The sequence below is a fragment of the Passer domesticus genome, chromosome 1 (assembly GCF_036417665.1).
Source record: "Passer domesticus isolate bPasDom1 chromosome 1, bPasDom1.hap1, whole genome shotgun sequence".
Taxonomy (NCBI): Eukaryota; Metazoa; Chordata; class Aves; order Passeriformes; family Passeridae; genus Passer; species Passer domesticus.
The window spans coordinates 48447047-48466821 of record NC_087474.1 but is presented as its reverse complement, the minus strand read 5'-3'; the positions used below and the strand labels follow the sequence as shown (position 1 = coordinate 48466821).

The 19775-nt window shown below is 38.7% G+C and overlaps 1 protein-coding gene across 42 annotated transcripts in view; it reads right to left on the bottom strand.

Annotated features, from left to right (window-relative positions):
• CLASP2 (cytoplasmic linker associated protein 2) overlaps window positions 1-19775 on the bottom strand; it is a 143961-nt gene that overhangs the window by 101316 nt on the left and 22870 nt on the right. For 40 of the 42 annotated variants that reach the window (XM_064419082.1, XM_064419152.1, XM_064419091.1 and 37 more), the window contains exons 3-7: window positions 18596-18699; window positions 15136-15227; window positions 14724-14799; window positions 13134-13231; window positions 6041-6111 (exon numbers count right to left, since the gene is read on the bottom strand). In XM_064419082.1, the coding sequence (XP_064275152.1) occupies window positions 6041-6111; window positions 13134-13231; window positions 14724-14799; window positions 15136-15227; window positions 18596-18699 (441 nt within the window). Of the gene's footprint in view, window positions 1-1335; window positions 1492-6040; window positions 6112-13133; window positions 13232-14723; window positions 14800-15135; window positions 15228-15879; window positions 16084-18595; window positions 18700-19775 lie in introns of those variants that run through there. The other 2 variants (XM_064419308.1, XM_064419310.1) reach the window with 2 other exon arrangements.

The following is a 19775-nucleotide window of genomic DNA, read 5'->3' as shown; positions in this document are numbered from 1 at the left end:
AATTATACAGAAGAGAGCTCCACAACCACCCTCACTTTATAAAACTCGACCATTACAGAATGACAAAAATCCTACAGCTTTGCCTAGAGAATGCAGTTATTTCTTAACATGCTACAACCTGTATTCTTAATCTGCAAGTTACCACAATTCATGTTTACACCATGGAGAACTGTGTTACCCCACAGGAAGGAAACAAAGATGAAGAAAAACATTTCCAAGAAAAAAAAAAATCTCAGCAAGAGTGAGCTTGGTTCATATTCACTTCTACAAAGATCATGATTTCCCTTGCACCTTGCAAATGACAGAAACACAAACATCAGAGAACTGCCCATATTTTTTTTGGACTGTACAGTCCAGACATAATTTCACTGCTCTGGTCACACTCATTATCTCCTTCCGTCTCTAACATGAAAGAACTAAGTAAAAAACACACATTTCAGGTGGCCTCAATAAAGGGTCTCTCTCAGGACTCTTACAATTACTGTTTCAGCAAATTCAGATACAAGATTTATTCTTAATTCATGATCATTATAAACAATCTTTTTATGTAAATCTGCATATACTGTCACTTGTGAAAGCACAGCCATCCTACCTCATCCCTAAACTTGCTTCAAGTCCAATGAATGTGCCTCAAGTCTCTCTAAAAATAATAATGTATATATAGAAAGTCATCACGGTATTAAGCTCAGAGAACCTGGCTGACACGCAAACCCAAGAGGAGTCCTAGAGATAAAACATACGTCTAGTTTTTAACGAAAACACAACCATATAGTCTCTATTGCTTTACTGACCTACTTTCCATTGGTTTGTGTAACAATACACTGTGCAGTGAAGGAAACGTAGTAACATCCCATGTCTTTATTAAATATACATCCCCAGCTCTAGCAGGAAGGCTCTTCCTTTATGGCTATGCCGAATAAGTATGAATTTCTTCAGACAACAGGGCAGGTTAACATCCGCTTGTTTACAAAGCATAGTAAATTCTGCCTTATCTTGCAGAGGTGGCCAGCACAAGTAACACCGAGACAAGAGGGGTAAACACAACGCCAACATAAAAATGCACAGAGGAATCGGCCAGAGTAGTAAATAATTGAGATCACGGGCCATCCCAGAAACCCGGGCACGGTCAAAATTCCAAGAAGGGCAGCAGCTGCCACGCTCGGTGCCCCGGTACCCTCCGGCTGCTGCACGCAGCATCCACCGCCCAGCGCCCGGCTCGGGCAGAAGCCAAGCCCGTCATCCCGAGACACCAACCTGCCACACCAACCTCCCCGGCCCGCCGAGAGCCCCCGCAGCCCTGCGCCGGCCCCCGAGGGCTCGGCGGTCCCCACTCACCGTCCCCCACAGCCATCATGCCCGCCGGTGCCGCGGGAGGGCGGGCGCGGCGGGTCCCGGCCGGATCCCCGCCGGATTCCTGCCGGCTCCCCGCCGCCACAGCCGCCGCCTCGCTTCAAAATAGCAGTCCCGCCTTGGGAGGCAGCCTGCGCGCCGGCCCGGCCCCGGCCCGGCCCCCGGGCGCTCCGCCCCCGCCGGGTCCCCCCGCGCCCGGCCAGCGCCGGCCCCGCCGCAGCCCCGGGCACAGCCCGCAGCCCCGGGGGCAGCTCTGCCCCCGCCACCGCCACGGAACGCGACACGAGAGGACAAGGAGCCTCGGCTAAGGACGAGCGCTCTGCCGAACAGAGATCAACCAAAACGTAACGTAACACGTAATGAAACAAAACAGCAAAGCCACAGGAAGTAGGAAAGGGCTCCCTTGAAGAAGCTGCTGCCTCTTTTTTTTGAGTTTTCGGAAGACTTCTCTGGAACCCCCCCCCGCAACTTTAAAAGAGAAACTGCTTCCAAAGCATGCGTGCAACACAGGCTGGGGAGCATCAATGACAGCCTGCCCAGACCTGAGCTGCTGATCAGTTTGTACCTGAACGTACCTTCTGGGTGGCATGCTGAGGGTACAGAGTGCAATCCAACAGTGATCAAAAAAATAAGAGTGGCAACTAAGTAGTACCAATTTACTTAATCTTGCCAAGAGAAAAGTTTAAAACTCAGGCAGACTGCAGCATATGCTGTCACACAGAGCATGAGAACCATGCATTTGCAAGGAGCCAGACACAGTTCCCTGTAGTACTAATCCAAAAACTCAGTCAAATTCCTTAAAACCAGTGGAAGCGTCAGCCTGATGAGGCCCTTTTCTTGCAAATGGGCTTGAACTGACCAGTACACTTCACTGGTCAGTAAATTTTCCTATTTAAAATGATAAACCATTGGGAAGAGCAGCTGAAATGGAAAATGATGTGGCTACATTTTGACCACTTGCATTGAGCACACCAAAGGAATATATACAGCTCAAAACCTCCATAAAATAATCACAGCAGCTATCACCAGTATTCCCAAACGATATATATTCATGTTGTGCCGCACTGGTGAGCTCCATTAAGAGTATGTCGTCACTGTCTCCATAGTAACTATATTTCCAAATAGAAAACAGCAAAGGGAAATAAAAAACAATAGTGTAATGTGGAAAAACAGATACACACTAGTGCTATGGATTTTTATTTGCTCCTTTTTTTTTCCAGAACACATATTTCAGCTGCATCTTTATCACCCATAACATAACTCCCCTTCACCACGATACTATGATCACATATCCTACCTGTCATATTTTCTGTTTGTAAAGCCAGTCCTTTGAGCCATTAAACATTAAAATGGAAAAAGTGCACAGGTTGAATAAAGACGTATGATTTATCTTCAGCCCAATCATTCTGCTGAGTGCAGCAGGGAGCTCACAATTAATAGTTTCCCCTACTTTTGTTTTAATTCCCTCTCTCAATAATGGCACTACTATCTGATTTAGGAGTCTGCTTGAATTCTCTTAAATAAAACAATATTTACAAATCTCAGGCAGCAGAAACAAGTGCTTTTGTAGTGCTGAGATTGGCCGCCAGTTCTGTTTCCATAGAAATGAACATTCACTTGCTGAAAAATTGAGGGGGGGTGCTTTAAAGAATCTTCTCCAGTTTGGAAGGCTACATAGAGTTCTGGTAGAGTGAAAGGGCAAAACTAGCAGCAAACATCCTGATATGATTCTTTTAATACGCATCATTATGAATGTAAACAAATCCCGAGGTTTGCACAGCAGCTCACTCATTCACATAATTCACATTCAAGAAATTATCTCTGATTTTACTATACACATCTTAGAGCAAAAAAATAAAAAATCAAGGGTCAGCTGGAGAGGCAAGCTAGCAGTTGGATATTATTTAAGGCTGTAAGCCACTCTCATCAAGCAAAAGCACAAAGATTCCTACCCAGTTCCCTTGTTAGACATGCACCTCCTCATCTGTTGGCTTTTGAAACTCCTTGTTACATCCCATCCCAATTATTCCACTCTTAAGTGTCTGAATGTGCCTTCCACCTCACCTACCCTTGAAGAGGATCTGTCAGTCCCTAATGGTAACTCATTTTCCCCCTGTTCTTTACCATCCCATTAGAGATAAGATTCAATAAAGGAAAGAGGTAACTAAAGGGGCTGTTCTCACCAGATCCCCTCAAGCACACTGAAAAATAAGATGTTACATCTACCAGTGTGCTTAGATGGCAGGAAGGAGACCTTTTCCTGTCCTGCCTGTATTTCTTCCACATACCTAAGCATACCAACATGATGTCTTTTAAAACTCTCAAGTATCAGTATTTTTTAAAATATACATTTATTTTGACTATCAATAAAGTATAGAAAACATTTTTGTAATCAGGTAGTTGAAAGCTCTGCAAGCTCTGACTCTCTATTCCTTTTTTCTTCCTAAGTACATGCTGGATAAAAAGACTGAACAACTGACATTAGGATTCTCTCATCAAATAATTCTAAGTCACATCTCTGGATTCTCAGAAACTAGGTCAACACACCAAATATTCACTACCACAGCAGCACAACTCAGGACTATGAAGAAGATGACATCTTCTGAGGTTGTATTAACAAGTTTGTCCCTATCCATCACACACTGAACAGGACCCCCATCACTACAGTCACCCTACTTGGTACAGTAACTCCACCTGGCAAAAAGCCATTCCTTTTGCTGTTAAGAAGGTCCACTATAGAGTTTAGTGATATTAAAGCCAGTTGAAGTGTTTTTGTGTTTTCCACCCTGCCTCTGGCTCCCCCCACTTGGGAAAGACAACCCTATTTCCCCCCACCATCCCAAACTGTACTACAAAATATACAAAGCACCAACAAAAAAACAATCCTCAACACTGTAACAGATGTATTTAGCCACTAAACTTTGGCCTTTATCCAGAGATGTTTGATAAAGCTCCTGAAAGTAAAGTTGGAACCAAGGCCATAGGAATTCAACAGTAACTTTAAATCTACACGTGCAAGCAGTAAATACAAATTGTCCTTCAGAGAATAATGAAGCACAAAGCCAAGACAAAGCACTAACAATGGAAGAATACCTTTAGAATAACATTGAAAAACTGTCTAGATGGAAGCAACAGATGAACTAGGTTCAAGCAAAAATACTGAAACCAACGTATTAAGAGGGATTCTGTCATTTATAGTACCATAACAGAATCACAGTAACTTTTGCACAGAAATTGCCACCTACAAGTCAAAATACATGGTTTACACTGTCACAGATCAACATTAATATCTGTGTTTTGCACATTAGACAAAAACAGCTTCAAAATAAACTTTCTTAACTCTCTTAAATGGAGACAAAAAGGACAGAAGTGCTATGTTAACTAGTGCAGCAATGTGATATATATATTTTCATATATTTTAATTATTTCAATGCTTATTCCCTTTGTGACTTTCTCTGTTCTCCTGAGAACTACTGACAGAAAAAATACACATGTAAAATGCATCTCTGAATCTCTCAAACCTATGAAACCTACGCAGCTGTATTACTATTAAATGCAAAAGATAATGGTTTACCCTTTCATAATGAGTAAATTTGCAATCTAACAGAACATAAACATTTACATTTTTATGTAAAACATTCTTCCCCAAATTAGAATGTGGGTTTTTAAAAAAATGATTTTTTACAAATCAAATTTTAAGTGTTCAAGAATAGCAGTGTTTTATTTCAAAGCAAAATGCAGCATGAAAATTCTTCCATGTCAAAGAAAAGGTTACAAAAACACTTTCCTTTGAACTTACAGTCACTTCTGTTTTCACATTAACAAGAAAAGGTGAGAAAATTTAAAATTAAAAAGGAATTCTATCCATTCCTCAAAATATTTCTACTCTTGAACAGTTACACTTTTTAGATACAGCAGACCATAATCAACATAGTTACTCTGAAAGACAAATTAATATGAGGAAACTCTTCCCGACAAAATAAGATCTTATTGATTCCTTGCAGAAGACAATGAGGATTCCAAAACTGACTATGATAAAGCCACTGCCACAGCACCTCCTCTGTTTTGCTGTTATGTAACACTTTTTTAATAATTTACAGTTTTAAATTAAATTTTCATACTAAAAAATACTGTAGCAAAAAACCAGTAAGAAGTAACAGGGATCTTCTGCATAACTGGTTGTCTTTCCTTGAAATATACCAAAATAGGGAGCACAAGCTCAATGAAGTCTTAACTTCAACAATTGTCTTTGAATGCTGCAGTCTCCTATTTCTGTAATTTAAAACTCCATGTATTACAATCATGATGCATCATTTTAACAGAGAAAGTATCAAACACACCCATCACTGAAGCACATTTTTCTCTCAGAAACCGACTAAGGATAAAGGTTCATCTGATCTTTTTTCCCATACATGAACACTTTGCAGCATTCTTCTATCCTCTACTGAGCACATCTGTAACTCGTTAAATATTCACTGCTGGTTTCCATAAAGTTTCAACACCTTTTCCAATTGTATTCTGACCACAATCCAGCAAATAGTTCCAGTAAAGTGTACAAGCTTGTTTCACCAAGTGTCTCATTTTCCTAGCATTTACATGTTGCTATTCATCCCTCTCACACTGATAACACTAGTATTTAAATACTTATCTTGCATTAATCTAAAGCTGATTATAAATCTTTCATACTCACCACTGACGTTACTTAAAATCATATTGTCAGAGTTTCTTATTTCATCAAATTTTGTAAAGATTGTTTGCAACCTATAAAGAACAAAAACAACAAAGGATTTTTACATCTCTGAAATCCCACTGGCTACTGATGAAAACAGAAATCAGTTTATTAGCATATATAAAGCAGCAATGCAAAATATACAAGGGATTAAGTGTATGAATAAACAATTCCTAAAGGATTCCTCTTTAGCTGAGCATCTTCACAGAAATGCATAGAAAATAAAGTAAACTTAGCAAAGAACAAAAATTGAGTATTGTTATTAGCATGATTAAAAATAACCTTCTATAGTTCAGGTTCAGTAATAGCACATATTGGGTATATATAGTGTATCTATATATATATATTTATTCATACTCAACAATAAAAGGTTACAATTTGAACTATGGAATGTTCATTTAGAAGAAAAAAAAAAGATTGCTATTTAATTTGTTCTAAGACTATTAATAATTTTCTTCAAAGTTCTTGTTCTACAAAATTTCCTTAGTTTGCTTATGAAAAGAGCTCTGTGCTAGTTAGCACTTCCACAGGGGGAAAAAACCCCAAACAACAAGACTTTCTTCTAAACTTAAGATACCCTACACACTTAAATGTGTCCAACACACACACTGCTGACTTGAAATGTCACAATAGAGAATACACTGCAAATGCTTTGCTACACGTAATCAGCAAACGGAACTCAGAATAAACCAAACGCAAAGAACTCCACAATCCTATACTTGCAATCTGGTCCCATAGGGTAAAAAATGGAGCTCAATCAAGAAAGCTGGCAAAACACCTCAACAGCCCTTTCTCATCACTTCTGCAGAAAACTCAATAAAAGCAGTGAAAGTATCTCCCAGAAAAATGTGACCCACGCATTAACAATAGATTTGTACTGACACTGTTCAGCTGCAAACAACTGCGAATATTCACTTGTATTTCTCCAAAGGCTTCTCTGCATTTTAGACTATTTGCAATATGGTAATATGCAATATGCACATGGGATTTTTAGCTCCAGGACTATCAGGACTGAATCCCGATTTTAAATGAACAAAGTTATGAACTACAAATCACATGACAGTCTGCAGGTCTCCAAATAGGTACAGGTCAGCTACATCACAAGAACCAGAGACTATACTATCCAATTCAAAATTTGCACTGATTGGCTGTCTACAATTCACAATTCAAACTGTTTTATGACAAAGCAAGAAAAATGGATAAGAACTACACCTGGGTATGAAAATTCTCACAAGGAGAAAAGTCAAGGACGCACAAAGATTTCACTTTAACGTTTCATTATGCACGCGTCACTTTTATGCAATGATCCATGTAGAGAGGCAGTGCACTTAGTCTACATTCTCTGAGACTTGCATATCCCTCTCACTCACTGGGATGTCATTTATCTAATAAAATTCATTTATCTAATAATGAAGAATATGATAAAAAAATTAAATGCAGACAGACAACAGCATAAAAAATTTGAGCCTTTCCCCCCACCTTTCCAACAATTTAGGACTCTCACAATGCATTATTTTTACTTTCCAAATACTTCAAAGCAGTGCGCTACAGAGCAAATTTGTCCTGGACTTAGCAGGCCCACAAAAAGAACTACACAGATCTCCACAAAAAGGCCTACCCTACTGCTAGGATCTAAAACAACACAACCAAAAACCTCTTAATCATTTAAGTCAATAACTGCTAACACAAACCAGCAGTTATTCTACCATCTCAATTTATCTCAAAACTAGATGTAGTTCAGTAGTAGTTTGCCTAATCTTTCCCTAGCACACTCACCAGCTTGTGTCTGGAACCTATTATCCTCTCTCCCTTTTGCACAACCATTGCATTTCCAACCACTGCTGCCACAGCAAAATGTCTGAAATGGCAGCAATTCACAAATGTCACTGCTTTTACTATTAAACCTCAAGTCTGGAAAAGATCAATTCTGCAAACCAAAGGCAGTATATACTGAAATGGGGTTTTCTGCACTTCTGCTTGAAAAAGTAAAATTTTTGAAATGCGATCGTTTTGGGGTACTGGAATTTACTAATGACACATGAAATCCCATTAACATGCTATGTGCTTTCAACCGTACGAAGCGAGAAGTTCACACGAGAATCAATATCTACAACAATGCATTAGGGCATCTTGCTTTCATAACAAGAAGTTAATGTGTTTGCCTCATATGTTTGTGTTTATCAGGGATTGTTGTGAGTTCCCCTCAACAGTGCTGGATTCCATAGCAAACACAGCATTAGCAGTTCACCTAGTTAATGAGGAAGACTTAACAGTATATCTGAAAGGCTGAAACCGTCATCCCGAGAGAAACTAAATATGACTAGAGAGATTAACAGATTTGCCTTAAAATTTCACTTTGATTTTTACATCCTGTAAAGCTGATGTTATCCACTTGGCACAAATATTTCGGAGAATTCAAAAGAAAAAAATATTTCCTGCTCTTTTGAACTCTGTTTTCAAAAATGTTTTCCGGAGTGTTTTAAACAGAAGCTAAAAGCAAAGTGCTTCCTTGTAAATATGTTACAATAATATGCATGTTGCATCTCACTCTGGGCAAAATATTTGATAAAGTATTAACTGTAAACAATAAAAAATGTGTTTGTCAGCACTGGACGCTATGTTGTCAGTGGTGCAGGCTGGAGAACAACACACAGTACTGCCACTCCTCAAACCTTCAAAGCATGTCGTTATGACCAGAGACACACTCTTCAGTATTTGTCATAATTGCAACAACAGAAGAGTCAATTATAACACAGCTGTCAACGTGGTAAAGCACTACTGTAGAACCAACCCTCTCTTCAGAAGAGCTTACAGGATCTGTAACTACTACTTTGCAAAGTCTCTCACAACAAGTTTTTCCCTCCCTCTCCTCCCACCCTGCTCTTCTTACTACCTTCTTCTCTTATTTCTTCACATGGTGACAAGCAGCAAGGCAGTATGGGCTAGAGACTCTAGAATTAGTACAACCACCATCAATTTAAGAATATTTACTGGAGGTTCAGCTCCTGGCAAAAGAGTGCCTGCCAAGAGGAGTCCAAGAAATTCTACAGGGCTGGATGAAGACCAGTTTTACTGGCAATAAGGAATGTTCTTTGAGAAGGGAAACATTATTACCTTTTCATCTCGTATCTGTAAGCCCAACTCTGGATGTGGCAATCACAATCAATCACTGAAGTCACCACATGTCACTGGTGGACAGAAATATTATCTCCTTTTCCCAAATAGCCATAGACAGGTCTTCCGCAACTTGTCATACAGACGGGAAAATCACCATTGACAAAACCACGTTTGGGACAGCAAGTACTTCTGGATGGGCTGTCAGTGCATGCATGCATGAAGTTGTAGCACATTAAATGGGGGCTCCTGGCAAAATACCAAACCCTCTCCCTCCAGCAGGTGAGAGGTCTCAATCAAAATATTAACACACTGCAGTGAGGATGGGCAACAGGAGGAATGTGTACGTACCCTGCCAGGACACAGTCTGAGCTGACACACACACACGGAAACATGGATGCTTCCAGAAAATGTGCACAACACTTCACACTGAAAAGCTTTTTTTCATGACCATGCTTGATGGAGTGCAACTGTTCATATGATGGGCAGAGGGGGACACCTAAAAGTGTGGACCTTGTGGTGAAGAGGCAAAAGAGCACCACTCCCCTATCAACAGCAGAAGGATAAAGAAGAAGAACAACAGATGGTTAACTAGTCTGTTGTTTATGTCCAAACTGAGTCTAAAGCAGGAAATGGCCCACATGAAACTTCACAGTTGTTTCTCCATATTTCCCCCTTACAAGGGAAAAAAAAATCTTGAAGACATGTGTCCACATCTGGACACACAGATGGACCTCATCTACAACTTGAACTAGACAGATAAGTAGAATGTGCATACCACATAAAATGTGGTATTCAGAAATGCATATTGCAATATGCTTCAATATTTTAGGAAATGAAGTTTTGTCCCTAGACATAAGAACAAAACAAATGACTGGTTTTTTACGTTTGTTTCTCAAGCAACAGTGGGGAAATTTGTCAGATGAATTCCTCAATGACAAAAGCTTTTAACACTCAGACTAAGTAACTTCTATCCAGAGCCATGTATACTATTTCCATTCAGGGAGATCAGCCACACAGATTCCATACTGTAAAACAGTCTGTTTGGCCAATAGAGAACAAAACCTCTTCAGTATTTCTGGCTCACTGAACAATAAATACAACATCCATTTTCAGTATTCACAAATGTATTAGCACTACAGCTTTCAGGTCTGACACCAAAGACTGTCAAACTTCTCTGGCAGCAATTATAACAAAAGGGAAAACAACATCCAAATTTCCAACCACTGTCTTGATACTGATTGTTCTGGAAAGGGAACATGCTTCAAGTGAAAAGCATAATAATAATCTGAGATTTCAAAGTTAAAAAATAACAAATAGAAAGAGGAACTGATTTTATTTATAAACAAACTCACCAATTAATCTCACTAAAGAAGAGAAATGCACTGAAGAAAAATAAATAGTAAATAAGAATTGAACTACAAAAGTAAGATCCCATATTTTATTCATTACTTAGAGTCCGACAGGTCCAGTAAAGCCCTGTAGAAAATCCATTATTTTCCACAAAGGCAAACCCTACCAGGTGCAGATTAGAAAACCTTTTAAGACTACTATTATTAAAGTACTGACTGTATTTGGCTTTATACAGACACAACATGTATATACCATTTGCATATTTAAGGAAGTTGAACAATTTCTCAAAACAATGCTTGATTAACTTTCCTGCCTTCCTTTCAGCAGACAGGAGCTCTTATTTTCAGTGCTCTAGGATGGAGTGCATTCAAGCAGCAACACACAGCTCTGTAATGTGTAATTTGTTATGCAAACTAAACAAGCCTACATTCTATTGATTCATGTGTGCACCAAACACTAAAGTAATAGATTTTTCTGCTAATACTTATGTTTACATGTAATTTTTAGTGCACTGACTTACAGCAATGGAGCTGCAATGCAGTTCTTTAAGGCTGAACTCAACAACTGAAAGCAGCCGTGTCTGAACTACAGATTATCTGTAATACTTAAAACCCTTAAAACCTACCCAGACACACACACATGAACACAGATTCCTCTCAAAATAATGATGATACTCTACATCAAAGTGTTTTTTTTCTGCAGATCATAGCTCCTGCATAAGCATCTGAAAATTTTACTGCATCTAAGCAAAGGAAAAAGCTCTGACAGGCACGGGGGAAGAAACATCTTAAATGAGGTCTGCCTCTGAAGGAACAACAGTCTGAGCTACCACAGAGCTAATCTGTCTTTCCTGAGCTTTGTCAAACGCCTTCTTAGTTGTGTGAAGGAGTAAAACGGGACTACAGGAACTCTGCTTTTTGTCAGGGATGGATGGGACTGAGAGTAGCAGTCTCACATTAAACTCAAGCAAATCATAACTCCCCCCTTTATCCCAACCTGAAACCTACTGCAGAGGACACACCACTGACACTCAGCTCATGTACTATTTAACACTAGTCCTGACTGTCAGGCGCAAAACTGTTCGAGATTTAGTGGCAGCAACCCATTTAACATGCACCAAGTAGAGTCTTGCTTCTTTATGTAAATGCAAATTATACAACCATGCTTGCTCCCAGATCAGGGGGAATTTTGTATTCAGCTGATTCAGACAGTAGAAACAACAACTTGGCACCTACTGTAACTAAATTAGAAGCTGTTGATTGTCCTGAGGATACAAAGCACCTATGGTGTTTAATCCTATTTGGATCCCAAGATGTACTCAGCTTGTATCACATGGGTGACTACTGAACTTAAACTTACAGTCAGACCCAACATTCATTGCAAAAAGGTTGTGATATCTGCACTCTTTTATTCTCTGTTAGAAAAGATGTCCAAGGCCCTATCTTAAGGCAAGGAAGATCTTCTTGGATATGTTCCACTTATTTGCTAGGAAACTTAATTTTTTGAATTGTAGTAATAATATGGCCTAAACTTCTGTAGTAACCATATAATCCATTACTAGTCTAAAAACAAGACTGGCATTAAATAGCAGAGAATGTGTGCAACTTCCAATTCTCATAGGCAGGGTAAACTTGTGTCTCAACAGGCTGAACTCTGCCTGGAATGAGAAACAATAAATTTTCTTTCATAGAACTGCAGAATGGTTTTGGATCATCCAGTTCCAACCCCTATGTCATGGGCTGGGATAACCTTTCATTAGACCAGGATACTCAAAGCCCCATCCAATCTCACCTTGAACACTGCCAGGGACAGGGTATTAACAGCTTCTCTGGGCAACCAGTTCCAGTGTCTTACCATCCTCACAGAAAATAATTGCTTCCTAATATCAAACCTAAACCTATCCTCTTCCAGTTTAAAGCCTGGTCCTATCACATCCTTGTAAGAAGTCCCTCTCCAGCTCTCCTGCACACCCTCTTTAGGTATTGGAAGGTGCTCTGAAGCCTCCTAAAAACCTTCTCTTAGGAGAGTTTAGTTTTAGCTCTTAGTTTAGTTTAGTTTTTTAGATGGGTCTGATGAAGCACTCATCTGATATCCTCTCTGAAACCAAGTAGTAGACATATTCAGCTTTGTCAAAATCAAGAAGTAAGATGAAGTTGATGTTAAAGTGGTATGCTAATATATAAGCGGTTAACACACTTTAAGAAGTAGAAATTGTTTTAACAAGGAATTTTACAAGATTTTATGGAAAAAAACAGTCTTTCTCACTAAGTACAATTTCAAGCTCTGTCTAGCTTTCTTAATTAGTCAAAGGTAGAAACAAACCCATGTTTTCTTTCATATAAATTAATATGTTAATACTAACAATAATATAAAAATTACTAATAACGAATTTTCTTTCATATAAACTAATCAACATACAACACAGTCAGTAACTCTAGTAACATCATACTGAAAGGCAAAACTAACTAGAATATAAAATAAAAATTACAGTAATTTTAATACAGCGTTTTTAGTGAGTTCAAAGTTCAGATAAAGAACAGTAAAACATAAATGGCTCAGAATTACAAAATTAGAACACCTAGCTCACCTTCCAGGAGGAATTCCTCTTTTTGCAAGATCTATTCGTACTTTCTCTCCCACATGTCTATAAACCTCTACGATGGCTAGTATGGCAGCATCTCTGACCTGTGAACAGTTTAAATTGTAAATTTCAGGGTTACAGAAACCAAAACAATATTTGCTGACAGGCCACTCATCTTACAGTTTCTATGGCCCTATATGCCAATTCAGTTGAAACAGTAAGGGTGAAAAGGAAAGGAAATACAACTGCTATATCAAGATGGCATTTGTTCCAAGTTAGAGCGTGCCCAGACAGTAAAAAATCCTAGAAATAACAGCTTTAGAGGGAATTTCTGGATCTGACATAAGAATAGCATTTGTGGAAAAAATGTGCTTTATCTAGGGCTCGCTCACAGCAGGCAATACTTTCAAAAGTTAGTTCCTGCACTCAGTCTTGACATTTCATCTTGCTTTCATCTGTTCTGACACACAGCAAGGCCCTTCTGGAAGACTAAGATTGCCCACAAGAGTGGATCAAAGTGATCGGCATTTTCTTTATTTCAGCTGGAATCAGGTGGCATGACATCAGCACAAGAAAGGGAATAGGGCAGGACAGTGGAAGGGGAAAGAAAAGGGGACAGAAAGGAGATAGATTATCTCTTCAAAAATTTTAAACCATGGTCATTACAATAAAATCTGACAAACATGCATTTTAGTAAATGTCATATAAATGCCATTGTTCTCTATAAAGAATGTCTGGAATTCTTTTCGTATTGTTCTTTGCAGCAGTTCAAATTAAATATACAATTGCTCTAGCAAGATGTGAACTATATCTTTAATGATCAGCAAAAAGGACAAATTCTCAACAGAATTTCTCTAGAAGAGAACAGTGTTATGCAGCACAGGGGAGAGAAGAACTTTGCTGCATTGAGAACTTAAGCATAAAGACCAATCCTGTTTAAAAGTCCATCTCCTACCAATGTTATCTTCTCCCTTACTGTATTCATAGTCTTTTCCCTCAAACACAACTTCAGATAAATCAAGATATTTTAACCATTTCCACTGGAAATGGTTAAATTTTCTGAGGTTCAGATGTCACCATTATGAACTACTTCCTGATTTTTCACTGCAGATATTTTTGCTTACTTTAATGATGTTAATGACAGTCCTTGAATGCTCTTAAATGCAATTGGGTTCCAATTGGAAAATAATTACACATAAGGTTAATTTCAGCAAATTTGGTAAACTAGCACAGGTTTCATATAAGGGTTGTTTCTGGAGGTAATTTTTTGTGTCAATAGCTTATTTTTTATTTATTTCCTTTCAACATGCTCTGTAAGAAACAATTACTTTAAGCAATTACTAGTTTCAACTTCTGAAACAAAACTAAAGGGACCAGTATATTGTGATACTGCTGCCTTTGCAACTCTACTTTCATCTTCCAGTGGATGGACTGATTAAGAAGAAATTTGGCTTACTTTTTCTCATGGTAGAAAATAATGATCTGCTGCACACAAGGACTCTTATCAGCTTTTCTTTGAATGCTTATATTTATTTTGCTTTCACTGCTCTGTCAAAGTATAGTTGTTCAAGGCCCAGTAAGTACTGAAATCCTTACCTGACTGTTGGAGTCACCAAATGCTATACACAGATGTGGTACCAACTTGCTGAGGATTAATGGCTGTGCACCATAACTAAAAAAAAAAAAAAGAGGAGTGTTTTTAAAAAAAAAAAAAAAAACAATAGTAAATCATTTTTGCAGAAGTGACCTTTTGGCTTAGATTTTATAGAATACAAACTGACATCAATCAAGCTCTGTCTCTCTCTTACTAGTCCTTGATCTACTTTTAAATAAGATAATATTTCTGTAACTTTAGTCTTTCTTTCAGAAAGCCCACTACTTAAGTTGTTTGATTGTTCCCATATATTAATTTAATTGAAGCAGACTCCCTAAAGGATTACTTTCAGAGAAAAATGACATTCAGAAGAAGGATAGAACCATTACATCTCCATAGAAACAAAAAGCTTACATGTTTAAGGTAGCAACAAGACACAAACACACTCCTTCTCGGGATCGGTAATTCTTGTGTTTAAAACCAACAGCAAGGCGTTCCCAAATGTACTATAAAAGCAGAAATAATGGTCTTTAATTATCAGGAGCACAATACAACGTAATTCTATTCCATATAATTACATTCATAATAGTTGCAAAAAAAAAGTAACAGAAGGCAGGTCCACTGGAAAAGTGATAAAAGTAACTTATGAAATGCACAATATGGAACACAACACAGATGTTACACCAAAACCAATTCCTAAAAAAAGTCCTTCAGCAATCTAGCTGAGTATTTTCCTTGTTTGAGAAACAGCTCTCAAAACATACAGAATTGTTACAGTTGATGCACACAAAACAAACATTAACATTACAAACTATTGACTCAAACACAAGTTACTATATTCTTTTTGCTACATAGTCTGTTTCCCTGCCAAAATTTCCTCTCATCCATTTTAGCTTGTCCTTATCCCTACTCCTGCAGTTCCACTTCTCCCTTACTTTTGCTTTAGATCTATTTCTTCATTTTTTTATTATTTCTTGTCCCCTCGTTCTATTCCTGAGCTTCCATTTTTGTTCTGCTTTCGGTTCTCCTCTCCGTGCTGGTGCCGCTTCCTGTGGTACGATCCCCCGGCCCGCTGAACCCTCGCTCACCTCCTTGCGCACTCGTTTTTCTCTGCCTGCCCTGGCTCTCTGCCTTTATCTGCTGCGTTTATCCCGTTACCTTTCCATCTCCTCGCCGTGCTCTAGCTGCGTATCAGAGCATTGAAAGCACAAACGTGGAGCAGAGGAGCTCGGGGATCCTCCTTTGGGAGCAGATGCACGGGCTCAGCCTGCAACTCGCCCCAGCTGCAGCGCTGCCATTGCAGCCCGGCCAGCATCCGGGCAGCGTTGCCTAGCGATGGATGGCTGCACACTGCCAGGAGCTGCACACTTTGCAGCCCAGGCACCTCCCTCCTGCCAACTGCACCCCGGAGTGCTGCAACTGCAACCTATAATGACGCCACACAAAGCTGCTAAAATGTATTACATACTAATTATTGCAATCGGCTTTCTGGAAAAAAAAAATAAAGCCCTCACAAACAGCTGTTGATCAACAAAAACAGAGCATAAGAGCAGAGAATATGCATCCTCTTTATTAATGAGGTAGTACGCTTCAGAGCAGACATAAAATTTTCCAATTGGAGCCCTGCTTGATAATTTTGTCCCATCTGTGGTTTTTTGTTTGTTTGTTTTATACTTCATTGCATTTAGAGAAAACAAACCTCAGACGAGCAGGATATGGCTTGCCAAAACTGCATAGCTAAACAACAAAGAACAGGATTTTACGGAAGAAAACATCCTTACAATTAACCCACTGTCACAGACAAGCATGGGAAAAAGGAAATCTCCTTGCTAGATGTATAAAAACACAGGTAGACCCCCAACTGCAGACTACAGAAATAAACAAAGCAGACCAAAGAGAAATTTAGTCTTTCACTGAATTACCCCTTAAAACAACTACATCTTTTTAAGCAGAGAAATTCAAATGGCTGCCTAGAAATTTTAACTCCTAATTAGAAGTTCCTAGCAAGAGTTGATGTTAACCTCTCTTTGCCCCTTTCATGCACATTTATACCACCTATATTTTTATGCCTTCCTGACTATAAACAGCTACAGTTCTTGCTGTTAAAAGAAACAAAAAAACCCCCAAACATCTAAAACAAGTAAAGGGATTCAATATTAAGACAAATAAAATATTATTCAACAACACACTAGAAGAGGCAAGGTGAGTTGACTAGAAAGAAATTTACAGGACTTATCCTCAAAAAATTATTCCATTCAGCTCTTCTAAAGGGATGCTTCACTGCAGCAGAGAGCCTAAAGCTCTGTATTTCAGTGTTGGAGGCACAGGAAAGACTCTGCTGCTTTGGTCCCTGCTGTGGGGATGATTGATGCTTTTCATCCTAACTTGTAATGACCCATAAGCTCTCCTGAGAACAGACAACCAAAGCTGGGCTTCTCACACCCTGGGGGAGTTACCAGGAGAGCCAGACCTTGTCTTACACACACATGCACTTCCTTGAACCCCACAAAACTTGTACACTTTCTGACATGGAGTCATCTTCACAGGGAAGGGAAACTTCCTTCCATCACTTCTATCTACTGCCTAACAACTCTGCACAAACAAAGATGGATTAACAATGTAAAACTTTCCTGACAAGGGCTTAGCACAAAGCAACTACCACCAATTTCTTTATCAGCACCTGTCCAAATGAAGGTATCTCCAAGGTGCTCTGCTGTGCACTTGCCCAGTGCTGTTGCTGTAGAGGTTCTGGTCTGTACGCCATGTATTTGGGAGCATCTTGGGCACAGTAACATGTCATTTATGAACCACTGGCACTCTGACACAAAAAAAATACTGCCAGCTCTGTTGGTCAATGAATATGACTGACACTGCAGCTTGTGAACAGACAAAGGCACATCTTTGTGGATGATATTACTATACCCTGATGCCTAAATCTCAACCAAACCTGTAGCCAACAGGAGATAAACATGTTCTATAATAGCTTAGCATGCTACATGTTTTATCAGACAAACAAAAAAACTGACAATAATTTTCTCACTCCAGATAAAGTCCACAACATCTTATTCACTGCACACAAACTCAAACTTGTATCTATGAATAAACAAAGCTAGGAATTAGCACATACAAAAACCCATTTTTTCCCTATTAACATCTAGAATTAGAACTCAGAAACAGTTTTCTTCAGGAACTAAAAACTCAAATAATAAGTTCTTACTCACATCCAAGGTCTCTAGACTTCCAAATAACATCACTATTCAAGAATATCATCTTGTTAAACAGTCCTCCATTTTTCAGACTCAGAGTCGAGATATAAGATTAAACATGCAGAAGCCACATAATGCTTAGAACTGAAGGCTGAGGTAAGCAAACCTCCTTACAACCAAAAATGACAAGCCAAAGGGCAACTTATCCCCACCTCAGTTTGTCATGGCTCACAAAGCATCATTGTCACACATCTAGAAGAAGAAGGTCAGATTCTCCTAAGTTAGAAAATGTGCACCTTAACTGTAGGACTAGTCCTACATGTTCAAGTACAAGTCTAATTTTAAATCAATTTGGAGCTAATTAAACTTATTTACTCCCATTGTCCAAACTCAGAAGATGTTTCAAACATGCTGTAATTAACAAAGCTCTATTACACAGTATAAAAACATCTACTCAGAATTAAGCTATGATGTGCAAAATATGCAAAATCACATTGTGTCAAGATTTTTATCTTTAGCTGAACAATACATCAGTGTCAACCCATTAAGAGTATCTTTAACATTTACACCATTAACAGTGGCAATAACATTGTGACATGTTCAAAGTTCATACAAAAGTCATAAGCTCACTGGAGGCCTCCATCTGAATCTGCATTAAGCAATCATACCATGGGTGGTGCTGCTTCACACATCAATTTCAATATAAGATTCTGTGCTTGCTCTCGAACTTGGTCTTTGGCATCTCCCATACGATCTATCAAAGCCAGGAGAACTACAAGAAGGGGAAAAAAAGAGAAATTAAAAAAGATTAAACACCCAATGGAGATTTTCTAATGTGTAAACATATTTTCTGAAACAGATGTAATATACATGTCATTCAAAAATAAAAGCTGAGTTTAAGTAGGCCACAATATTTTAAAGCCTCAAGTGCATTTCTGAGTGTTTTATAAGACTAACAACAAATGCATAAGCCTGAAATGGAAGAAAATAGTAACTTTCAACAGGTTAAAATGAAAGCAAGCTTCCCATCTTCAAAAGTGTATCAATACTTTGACTTCATCTTCAAAAAGTGTTCCAGTTAGCTTCAGAATGTCTGGCTCTTCTAAAAAATAATGCTAGGCGTGGTGAGTGGCAAACAATTGGAATAGAAATATACGACTATTTTAAAATCAGTGTGACTTTGCTGTTTATGGTAAGAAAATGGAAAGTTTAAAATCCCTTTATTCACACAGTGTATCTTCAGGAAACCCAGCCTTACTTCAGTAATAGCATTGTTAAAAATTACTATGATAAAACAAGCATCCTCAAACAATATTTAACTAAAATTGCAGGACAGTTGATGATTTCACACCCTAAAAATAAGTAAAAATCAAAATCAAAGGACTTGCCAATTCTTTTTGTTTGCTTTTCCAGACAGAAGTATATAACTACATCAGATAAATTAATGCTATGATATTAGGAAAAATGTATCAATGAATGCACAGCCAGCTCTGTGCTGTGCAAGACACGCTGCTGTACTGGTTCCCAATCCTCCATTTGAAACCTATCCTTTGAGAGATTCTTCCCCCCAAATGAGGGGTGAAGATACTGAGTGCGCTGCCTCCCTTCAGGAAGCACAGCTGATGGAGTTGGTGGAACTGGCGGAGTTCCTCACAGGACAGCGATGTAAGGTATTCCAAATAAAAAATAGATCTTCACAGCTAAAATAACTTTTTGCTACATTTGGTACTACATCACTGAACACCTGAGAATATTTTGCAGTTACTGCCTGAACTCAACAGACTGCTAAAGAATTTCTACTCACTAAAGAAATAACTGTATTTGGCTATTGTTTGAAAGGCAGAGCTG